General features: G+C 41.3%; 2 protein-coding genes and 1 long non-coding RNA gene across 4 annotated transcripts in view; 2 read left to right on the forward strand and 1 right to left on the reverse strand.

Annotated features, from left to right (window-relative positions):
• IFT20 (intraflagellar transport 20) overlaps positions 1–3246 on the forward strand; it is a 4171-nt gene extending 925 nt beyond the window's left edge. The window contains exons 2-4 of one of the 2 annotated variants that reach the window (XM_019511039.1): positions 977–1062; positions 2174–2277; positions 2814–3246. In XM_019511039.1, coding sequence (XP_019366584.1) covers positions 977–1062; positions 2174–2277; positions 2814–2895 — 272 coding nt within the window. In that variant the 3' untranslated portion in view covers positions 2896–3246. The remainder of the gene's footprint in view (positions 1–976; positions 1063–2173; positions 2278–2813) is intronic. The other variant, XM_019511040.1, reaches the window with a different exon arrangement.
• A 949-nt stretch (positions 3247–4195) lies between these two features.
• On the reverse strand, positions 4196–7309 carry TMEM97 (transmembrane protein 97). Its single transcript, XM_019511038.1, has 3 exons — positions 7115–7309; positions 5231–5375; positions 4196–4469 (listed from the first exon to the last, which is right to left on the reverse strand). Exons 1-3 carry the CDS (start codon positions 7280–7282, stop codon positions 4219–4221), a joined length of 564 nt encoding a protein of 187 aa, XP_019366583.1. The 5' UTR covers positions 7283–7309; the 3' UTR covers positions 4196–4218.
• A 2904-nt stretch (positions 7310–10213) lies between these two features.
• The window catches only part of LOC109293227, a 9697-nt gene continuing 8725 nt past the window's right edge, over positions 10214–11185 (forward strand). The window contains exon 1 of the long non-coding RNA XR_002096271.1: positions 10214–11183. This is a non-coding gene — a long non-coding RNA (uncharacterized LOC109293227). The remainder of the gene's footprint in view (positions 11184–11185) is intronic.

Here is an 11185-nt window from a genome sequence, read left to right on the forward strand (position 1 = left end):
CCCCCCCCCCCCCAATAATTTTTTCTTTCTCTGCCTGTGTTGTCACTCCCACAATGCACCGCACAAAGCAGGTGAGTGCGGGCTTCCGCGGCACCAATCACATAAGAGTGAATTTACCTCACATATAATGAATTTTTGGTATAAAAAGGGTCATTGCCTAAGAGCAAATTCGCACATACGCAGCCCGCGTAAAGCGAGGGAAACCCAGAAAAGAAACCTGATCTAGGCCTGAGCCTCTCATTGCCAAGCTCCTGTCCAGCACAGATAGAAGAGGTCCATGTCGACTTCCCCTCTCCACCCCAGCAACATTTGACCTATTATTTATGGAGATGTTTTCTGAAGTGAATTCATTAGTGTAGGGAATGGGTTGGCTGCAGATAGCATTGCTTTCTGTTTGCTACGGCAGCCGTGTGAATGGCATGCATACACCTGTGTAAGGCAACGTCTTGTTGCAAATCTTGACTGCTCAACTGCTTTCGGTTAAAGACTAATCAAGGCAAAGTTTCCATGAAGTATTATTTATTGCGACATTTCCAGCTTACAGCACATACAGCAAACGCATTTGGTCTCACGCAAGGAAAAGGAATGGTTTTTTTGTAGGTGGAAGCCCGGCTTTGTCTTTTGAAAGGATTATTTTGCTGCGGGGCTTTATTGTGATATGTTGAGTGTATGTTAGGACACTTCACATGGTAAAGAAGCCAATGAAGGGCTTTATTTAAATCCAGAGATAAAACAAGTCAGAACACAGAAGCCTGCATCTTAGTAGAAGAAATAGCACCTGATTTTAGTAACAAGAAAAACCACAGAACAGTCTCGTTCCTGATGCAAGCTGTGTGCGCAGCTGTTTCAGTAAAGCATGAAGTAATCCCAGTTTAAAAAACAAAGCACTCAAAGTCTATCAAAATACAACACTGGTATCACTTTGATGGATGCATTTGGTATAACAGATATTTCTCTCTTTTTTTCCCCTCCCCAGGAATTGCAGAGTTTCAAAAAATAGTGGGTAGCTTAATTGAACTTGTTGATCAACTAGCAAAAGCAGCTGAAAGCGAGAAGATGAAGGTACTGTGCAATTATTATCTAATGCTATCTTCTGCCTCTGCAAGTAAAGACTGCCCCTCCCTCATTTCACATTCAAAGCAATCTGTAGCAATCCATCTGAAATAGACAGTTGCAGATGGTGGTGTGTGCGGGATCTCTGGAGTGACAGCCAGGTCTCCCCTTATCAAGGTGTATAAAGAACCATTGACAGATTCTGACAAGCACGCTCATTATAGTGTCACATCGCTCTTGTATTTGCATTATCCCAGCCCTACCGGTTGTTGGCATATGTGCAGGTAAACACGCTTTCTAATCAGGTTCTTTCTTCCGCTAATTTGTTCCAAAGGACCCAAATTTTGTATGTGCAGCATCATTCAGAAAGCGTCACCAGGGAGAGCATCGTCATTGAAGGGATTTGGCAGAAGAAAGAGGTTGATTAGAGAAAAAAGCATTTACATACATACTAATGATAGCTCCTTCTGTGAACTCCATTGTTGATGTATACGTAGACAGACACATCACCAATCTGTACATTTTATAGGTTAATTTAGAAATATGTAGTATGATAAACAAGCAAATGTATTGTCATCTTGATTTGGGGGGGGGGGCAAATCGGAATTAGCTGTCACCTCTCTGCTTACCTGTCCTTCCCTTGTACGAGTTGTCAATGATCCCATAATATTTCTAGACAAGGCTTTCCCACTGCCCTCTCTGTGGCTTGGCCAAATTACCAGCAATAGTAGTGTTAGCTTCCCCTGACAGGAAAGCAGTGCTATTACCTAACTTGGTAGTATGCCACTACTAGTTTACTAATGTCTGTGCAAAGCTAGCAAGCCTCTGATCCACAGAAATACACCTTGTGCATGACATTCCACAGCTACAAAGGTGATAGATTTGTAGAGACTCTGTCTGTACCACAAACTCTCTTACCATCTATCTTGCTTTGCTCTATACTATGTGTGGGTCAGATATCGTGGCAAATCTTAGGTTTGAAGAGGAAATCCTATGAAAATGTTATTCTTCTCGGTGCCCAACTGTTTTAAAAGGACCTGAAAATTGTCCAGCTGGAAATGACAGTAGCAACACATTAATGATAAAATTCCTTTGCTAAAAAGCAATCTTGTTTCTATAGGCAATTGGTGCCCGAAATTTGCTAAAGTCTATAGCTAAGCAAAGGGAAGCACAGCAACAGCAGCTTCAGGCTTTAATAACTGAGAAGAAAATGCAATTGGAAAGGTAAGTTTGTGCGTACATGAAGCCAAGATTGAGAGCTCTCTCTGGAAGTCTGATTTGATCTTTTGAAAGATAATACTGTAACAAACATGATTTATTCAGTTTGTGAATTCTGCTGTGATTATGCAAGTTAAATGCTTAGTCTTAACATGTACACTCCCGTCTACAAGGGAGCATTCACCAGGGCTTTGGATTTTAATTGTACAGTCCATCTTCAGCAGTTTGGCCAGTGGGGCTAAAACAAAGCCTGGTCTTGCATTCCTGACAAACCAGTGGCCGGCTAAGGGCAGGCTAGGAAAACTGTCCTTCAGTGTTCAGTTTGCTCACTTTTTTTAAAGGTAGTTCAGCATTGATCTTCTCAGTGGTGCAAGGCCTAAGTCATTTAGATAGCTAAATTCTATTTTCAAAGTGACGCAGGAGCCTAAAGCATACTGATTTCCCTCTACCCCAAAAGGCTTACGTCACTCTTGGAAATGGAACTTAGTCACTTAAATCACAGCAGGGACTAAACACAACATTTTAACCTCTCTCTCTTTCAGATATCGAGTAGAGTATGAGACCCTATGTAAAATAGAAGCTGACCAGAATGAATTCATCGACCAGTTCATTTTTCAGAAATGAAGGACTTGGAAACCAAACAGCAATGACCTTGGAAAACTTTACCATTCCAGTATACTAATAATTCCAAAAATATGCAGTTTTGCATAGTGTATGAATGAGCAAAATGGTTTGTACAAAGGAAAAAGCTTTTTTTAATTCTGTATGAACTCAAACTAAAATGGCAATAAGAAAGGGTTTCCCCCAGATGTAAATAAGACCAGTTCTAGCCTTTCACTACTTTTTAAAAAGTTTGGTATGGTCAGTAGTTTGAATTCAAATAAGTACTGCTGCTACTATGCGACTCCCTTACCTTTTGAAATGTACGGTACTTTCAGGTAAATCAGAAAAATAAATTATTGTTTTTAGACACTGCTTTGTTTTTATATTGCCTCTGGATGTCAGAGTCAGCTGCTACCGTTCATCTAATTTCTAGATTTAGAATTTTAAAACATTGTCTTCCTTAGACTTATTTAACTGGATTGTCACATCTAACAATTTCCTGGGGGCTATAGTAAAAAAGGCTTCAATTCTTAACGTGTGGAGTGATCAGAAGAGAATCAGTTACCACCTAAGGTTTTTTTGGGTGAGGAGGGGAAGAGCAGTTCATGATTAACAGATCTCTCAAACACCAAACCAGAACTGAGAACTGGTGTCAACTATAAGTGGGTTCTGCTGAAGTTTTCAAACCTGGATGTTTAAAGGTAATTCCAAGAGTGTACTTAGATCCTAAATAGGAATAGGCTGACTTCCAAAACTGCTGACTACCCACAAATCTCATGCAGATTAGCAGAAGTTACATGCACCTGAAATAAAACAGTTTAAATTATTACACGTGTATCTTTGTGCATCACTTTAGAGAGAGAGAGAGGTAGCCAGCTGTGCAACTATGGGTCTACTCTAGCTTCTGCCTAACTTTAAGCAACCAGCTGTGGGAATTGGTCTTCAGTTTAAACCACCACTACACAGGAGGCTGTATAGAAACATACTTGCAATGACTGAACAGTCTTCTCACTACATGTATTTAACATTTTCTTTTAGAGATTTAGAACTAGGCCAAAAGAGACAATGCTGTTTGCTGCAGCTTTGAAGTCTAAATCACAGAATTACTGCAAATGCCGTCTCCCAGAAGTCTCCCTGTTACTTCAAGTCATTTCCCTGAGATGCCGAATGGGATGCTAAGTCAGCTACTTCTGTGTATTTCCAGGCCTGAAACAGCGAATAATCCCAGTTCAGGAATCTTACAGAAAGACTTGCGCGGTAGACAGACTTGTTAGGTGGGCACTCTTCCCACTAAATTAAAAAGGCTAAAAACCAGGCAACCATGGTTGTTTCAATCTACTCTCTTTATTTCTTTTTCTTTTTCTCTACCTGGTTGTATTGGGGGCTGAATAGCATGGTAAACAGAATCAGGAGTGGGATCAGCAAATAGGGGATGTACACAGACATGAGGGTGAGGCGCTCCTGCTGGGCCTGAGGACCCTGCTGCTTAGATTGTGAGAAGTCGTGAAAGAGGATGTGGGCAAGGACAGGCAAGAGAGTTGTAGCTACATGAGTGGAGTAGATAATCGCAGGCGTCCGTATCCATTTACACCCACCTGTATTAGAGACAGAAGTGATGCATATTAATATTTTTTTTTCCAAACGAAGGGCAGTAGTCAATAGCTTTTCAACAAACAAACCCACAGTCCAGAACACCATGAATCCCAGTTGCAATGAGTACCAGGTCTAGTGAAAAACTGAATCTTGAGGGGGTTTTTTTAAGTGGAAGACTAACACCACAAACCCTATCAATACCTGCCTCAATAGGAGGTTAGAAAGAATGCACAAAGGAGTCCTGAGATGTCATGAAAGCATCAGAGCAAGCAGATTTACTATTTCCCAATATCAACAACATACACACTTGACTTCAGCGCTCACTTGCACTCTCTTCGCGCTAGACTAAGCAACCATGAGAAACCCTGCGTGTATTCTCTTTATCCCCAATTTACAGGTGAAGAAAATGAATTCATTAACCTGAAAAGTTACCTGAGATGCTTATGACCATCTGTTCTCTCCCCACTGACCATTACATAGAAATCTAGGATTTCCATTGATATTAAAGGGCTTTGAAATGAAAACGAGATCTGTTGTGCCATGCTGGAAAAGCAAAAGGGAGGTACATATCTCCCTGCATATTAAGTCAATTTGTTTCCTACTCTGCACTGCTTAGTAAGGAAATCTTTTATTGAAGTAGGACCCCCCCCCCCATGATACATATTTATAATGGCTCAAGTCAAAGCCTCTCTGTACCATAAAGCCACGTTTTTAAAGGAAAATGGTATGCAAAATATTGTTCTTCCATTCCCTGTATACCAACCTTTGAAAAATGCATAGGCTGCAAAGGGAAAGAAAGGCAACTGGAGGAAGGCTTCACAATAAACAAATGTCCTAAACCATGCGGGAGACTCCAGCATCATGGCATCTTTAAAGCTTTCCATATACCATTTTAACATCTCCGTCAGCTTAAAGGAAACACAAACAGCACATTAAAACTGTTACAGTTAACATTTTCAGCAACACAGTTTCATCTTTGTATATAAATCTTCACTTGTTCAACTGCCAGTATTAACAGGTGTTAAGTTCCTAAACATGGTGAATGCACTCCTTTAAAATGCACAGTGAATTCAGCAGCACTTTTTCTCTGTGAGATTATCGAGACCACCTTAAGTAGAGCCTCTCCAAAGTAAACAGCCACAGACTGCTCCTGATCAGTCATCTTTCACCTATGGAACAAGGCAGGTTTAGCAGATAGAAAAAGGATGTTTGTATTCCTGACCTTGCTCTATATGGCCAAAGTGGATCAGAAATGCACCAGTATTTAGGCATTTTTAGGTACAGATAGCTTCACAAGACTTAGCAGGTGCCATTAAGTCACTAAGAGTTTGGTGTCTAACTCCATTAGACACCAAATTCCTCTTGCAAATTCCTCCAGGCCTCTAACTAGTGTCAGGCGCCTAAGTACACATCACATATCTGACCAGTGATGTTTTGCACCGTCAGCTAACTAGATAAATTGGTCTGAATGCCAGAAAAGTACATTCAAACATGGCTTTGAGTTCAAAGTCCATTTAGATTTGCTAGCTAAATGTTAAATATGGATTCTATAATTGAGTTATCCTACTAGCTGGAAAGAAGGCCAAAATGAAGTCATTAAGTGTAAGCTACAGCTCCTCTCACCCACATAACAGAACAAGTCCAGTAGATTATGCTAATGAACTGAGGTCCATCTAAACTAACCATAGATTACTGATAATATGCACTGTACTCCATGCTACTGATCAAACTGCTATAACAATGATTCTTGGGGGGGGTTCAAATCAATAGAGACATATACTTTGGTTGTTCATACAAAATGTGACTGGCTCTAATATACAGCAGCCAGCTTTTTCTCTCCCCACGGCACACTTGCTACAGGTTATTCAACAGAAATTAAAACTCACATTAAGCAAGTGACAGTTATGGTCTCCTGCTATACTGCTTCCCGTGTCTTTGACATACCATAGTAGCCTTTTAAGACACTTAGTATAACATGTATAGAAATTATATTGTGTCACCCAGGTGTTCAAGTACTTCCAGGATAGAACAACTTTTGGTAGTAACTTACTATGCTATGAAAGTAGCAAAAGCAAGAGAAGTTTAGCAGATGTTTCTGGCTTTAAACTGACAATATCCTTTCAAATGGCAGAAGAAATAAATGTACATAGACTTCTCCTTTTATTTTGTTATCCAGCTGATTAGTGTAAACGATTAAAACTGAAACCGAGTGGACTGCACTCCATTCAAAACCTTGTCTAAGTTTTTCCTAACCATGCAGTTGGCCCACAATAAAAAGGCATCTCCCACAAAATCCTTGCCCCTCTCATACTTCCTGGACCATCGCAGCTACAACATTGCTCCAACACGGCTAATCCCAATGACACTTTGCAGACTTAGTGCCACGTGAGCTCTGTGCTGTTACAGCATTCACTCGGTGAATAAACAGAGAATGAAACATAATGGCATAGGGAACGAGAGATGAAATTTGTCTTAAAGATGCCACAAGATCAGGTGGATTAAGCTAAAGTCTAGTCAAAGTTATTGTGGTTCAAACCATAGCGCAGAATTAATTCCAAGTCCCTCTTATTTGTCCATCCCCATAGATTTTGTCCGGAGCAGCACACACAGTCACTGCATTGAGAGGCCCTCTGCATTGGCTGCTTACCTTCTGCGGGTAGACGGTACTTGCAGGCACAAGAATTTGCAGGTCTATCAGTAAGGTGATGGGGATATGACTGAGAAAATACAGGGCAAAAACCCATTCCAAGAAGCGAGTTGCAGCAGCCATGTCCTCGCAACAGCAGTGGGAGGAGCAGCTGCCCTCCTGCAACATCCCATCGTCCTCCTCCTTGGATTGGCTGTACGGCAGGCTGGGTTGCCTCCACTTGGTTCACAATTTAAAGGGCCAGTCATCTTACCAATCTAGACTGCTACACACATACTTTACTTTACTTGCACTTTGAGCTATTGTGCAAGACCCCAAAATACTTGATAAGGGGGGAAAACCCACTGTTTTGAGTTGGTATTAAAGATCCAACTGGCTGTATGCACACCATCCTCCAGCAATGCAACATAGGGTTGAAGAGCAAAGTTTAGAAAAGAAATTTTCTCCGTAAATTTTGGGTTAGAAGCAGTGGTTTTGAGAAGATGCTATTAAGTTTTAATATGAAACTACTCATGTTCACACTCTTATAATTCATTAGTCCTCCTGGCCGAGTCTAAATCGCTAACAAGCCTTACACTTTTTGCTGTACCTCTGATGAACTTCTTTCTGCAGAAGGATTTATGTTTTTTGCCAGGAACAGATACTAGGTCTAAATCTTCTAGACTGCTTTAAATAACTTGGTTCTTGAAGCTGAATGAACAAATGTCAGCACTAGTACCAAGACACTTTTGAGGTTTCGCCGGTTTTGTTCTTTTCTTCACCATACACTTAAAAACTTATTAATAGATTTGAATAACATCATAGAGCAGAAGTTACTTCATTTCTGAACGGGAAGTTACTATAGTAAAAGATCCAGGAACAGTAATCTTTTTTTTTTTTTATTTATTGTGCAGCAGTTGTACTATTCTTCCATTATCAAGATTACAAACAAAACTATTGAACAGAAATCTTACCTGGCTGGCACCAAGAGGGAAGGGACAGCACTGACACGAACTGCATTATATAAAACAATATATCGAAGAATATACATTTCAATGATCTCAAGATATTCTATTATTCAAATAAAGCATAATATAAGACTGGGAAAACTGCTGTGCAATGAACAGATGGCTTTAGTTTTACCAAATGTCCCAATACTGCCAGCAGCTCAAATGGGATCCAAGGATACATTTTGCATGTGCTCTTCTGATGTTATTTAACTGAAGTGTTTCCATTAGAAAGCCCTTCATTTTTAAAGGGCCTTTACATTTTTAAAAACACCTTCTCCGAGCTAAAATGTAATGCCAAGCCACGTCCTCTGCTGGTGTTAAGTCTTTAGAACAAGCATGCTGATTTATATCCACTGAGGATCTGGCTCCCAGGGACTGAAAGCAGGTCCCCATTGAGGTCAAAGCCAGGATTTCGTGCTCATGAGCATTTGATTTACAAGCAACTATCCAAATTGCAACTTGAAGACAGTACAGTCAACTATGGCTTGATTATTACACTTTTGCTGAAGCTCTGACTGTGTCCTTCCACATGTGGAAACAGTGGCTTTCATGGTGTGTGAGAATGAATGAACCAAAAAGATAAGTATATGTCTTTCAGTCCCTTCTTTCAGCTGTTGGCAAAGACAGGGAATGGACCAGCCCACCTGGAAGAAAAGTATTTACATGCGGGAGATGTACACAGAGTCAAAATTCAAAACATTCACCTTAAGTCAAGTTGTCAATGCAAGCAAAGAAAGTGTACTCACCGCACCCAGCATGCCAGGGAAAACATACAACTAGGTTGTAGCAACGGAATAGAAAATACGGAGTATAACGTGTTCTATACAGCCACCGCTTACAGCACCCTTGGCATAACCTGTACCTACTAACCCTCTACAGGCACCAGCAGGTGCTAGTCTGTTTGTCCACACTGAGAGGCAAGCTAACTTCAACAGCTAGGTAAACTGTGGTCTCTTAACTTGCAAAGGACTTTGGGCAACAGTAGTGAACAAGTAACGTACTTAGCACCATCACACTGTGTTCCCCTCCGCTTTAATTTCCTGTTGCTAAGTCAGAGGCTCTCACGGGCTGTAGCTGGGCACCACTGAGCTAGGTGTAACCAAACACTTATTGTGAAGTAAACACCCCTTCCTTTTTTCTTCTATTCTGTAGGCTTTAGGCCTAAACATTTTTAATGGAGGTAACTTGTATTTGATACAGCATCATAGATTTCAGACATTAGGGCTGGCAGGGACCTCAGAAGATCGAGTCCAGCCCCCTGCCCAGGGGCAGGAAGTCAGCTAGGGTCAAAGGGTCCCAGCAAGATAGGCGTCCAAATGTTTCTTAAATGAGACCAGGGTAGGTGCTTGCACCACCGCTGGAGGCTCCGGCAGTAAAGAAGTTTTTCCTTTGGATTTATCTCTTGCTGGGGTCCCTTGATCCCAGCTGACTTCTCGCCTATGGCAGGGGGGCTGGTCCCCATGATCTCGTGAGGTCCCTTCCAGCCCCTAATGTCTATGAAATCTAACGGCCAGCCTAAAACAGTCTTGGAGGAGTTTGTGACCGTTTGACCTTGTCATCCCTCGGGGTGCTCTGGTGAACAGATTTCCCCCCAGATCCTGATGCACACCCTGATGTACTTACAGGCAGCCCTAGGTCACCCCTGAGCCTTCGCTATTCCAGGCTGAAGAGCCCCATGGCTCTCAGCCTCTCATCATAAGCCCTGTTCTCTTGCCCTCTGATCATGCGTGTGGCTCTCCTCTGAACTGTCTCAAGCTTTTCCACATCCTTTTTAAATTGTGGAGCCCAGAATTGGATGTGGTAGTCACTTCAGCTGCGGCCTCATTGAGGCCGAGTATAGCAGGAGGATGACATCCTGGGATTTGCTTGAGAAGCATCTATGGATGCAAGCCAGAGGTTTTTTTGCTTTACCAGCTGCGACATTGCATTGGTGGCTCACATTCGTGTGGTCAATCATATCTCCAAGTCCCTTTCGGCCGTGGTGCTAGCAAGCATAGCACTGCCGAGCCTAAAAGCGTGATGCAGGTTTTTTCTCCAGAGGTAAGATGTCTTGCATTTTTCTGTATTGAATGTCATCAGGTTTTTATCCACCCATTTCCTAAGCCTGTCAAGGTCAGCCTGGATCACCAACCTATTCTCAGGTGTGGATGCTTTACCCCAAAAGGTACAATTTAAGTAACCGACACCTTTTAGAATTAATTTTTAGAAAAATTAAAGCAAACAAGTATTGTCCAACAGACTTGGCCGTTGTAAGGGCCTTTGATTGCCTTTTTTTTTTTTTTTTTTAAATAGCCTGGGCCAAACTATTTGCAGTACTTCATGTTCAGGTTGCCTTGGTAATCAGCAGGATCTCTCTAACTAATCATTAAGTTATATCTACAACAAGTTACTTGTTTTGTATTTCAACAATACTGGCTTCTTTAGTAGTATGTGTTGAGAAGTTTCGTAGGTAAATCAGCCAAAATGTTACAGCCTAAAGGGCCCTAAGACCTGATTAACTGTATGTTGGCAGCTTTCAGTTTTTGCACAAGTAGTGACTGTACTAACTGTTATCTTCAAGGAAGAGGTCTAGAATGGTATTGAGATTTTGCATTACATTAATCATAAGGCCCTTGGGAGATGTGCCAAACGAATGAGGCCAATGTCTTTGGATTGCTCTAAGAAGTAGTGAACAAGCACGAACCCATCCAGGAACATCATGCGTTTTAAAAGATACATTTCTGCAGACAGTTAGAGGTGCCAGTAGAATAGAGTTAAGCAAAGTTTGAGTTAAGCAAAATTGTCCAAAGAATCATGCTGTCAAGGGGTTCAAAGTGATTTGTGGAAAAAGGCTGCTGCCTGTAGGCGAGACAGCAGGCATTTAATACGTGGCTTAAGTCTTACACAAGCTAGTATAGCACAAGGTGTTTTTCATAAAGATATAATTATCATAACATCTTGAGCAATTCTGTCTACCTATCTCCAGGAAATAGTCACTACAAATGCGTGGCAGGGGGCTTTCCCTGATAACAATTTTTACTGAAAGAGAAAAACGATGTACATGTGTCTTGTTTGTCAAGTGCTGACCGTGTTATTTTAAGGT

Source organism: Gavialis gangeticus, unplaced genomic scaffold (assembly GCF_001723915.1).
Source record: "Gavialis gangeticus isolate Ggan-Ray unplaced genomic scaffold, GavGan_comp1, whole genome shotgun sequence".
In the NCBI taxonomy this organism is placed as follows: Eukaryota; Metazoa; Chordata; order Crocodylia; family Gavialidae; genus Gavialis; species Gavialis gangeticus.

Coding starts and splice junctions, on each gene's coding strand:
- TMEM97 (XM_019511038.1), bottom strand. CDS start 7,282: ATGTTGCAGGAGGGCAGCTGCTCCTCCCACTGCTGTTGCGAGGACATG. Junction 5,376..7,114: donor GTACCGTCTACCCGCAGAAG/GTAAGCAGCCAA, acceptor GTTTCCTTTAAG/CTGACGGAGATGTTAAAATG. Junction 4,470..5,230: donor AGCCTATGCATTTTTCAAAG/GTTGGTATACAG, acceptor TCTCTAATACAG/GTGGGTGTAAATGGATACGG.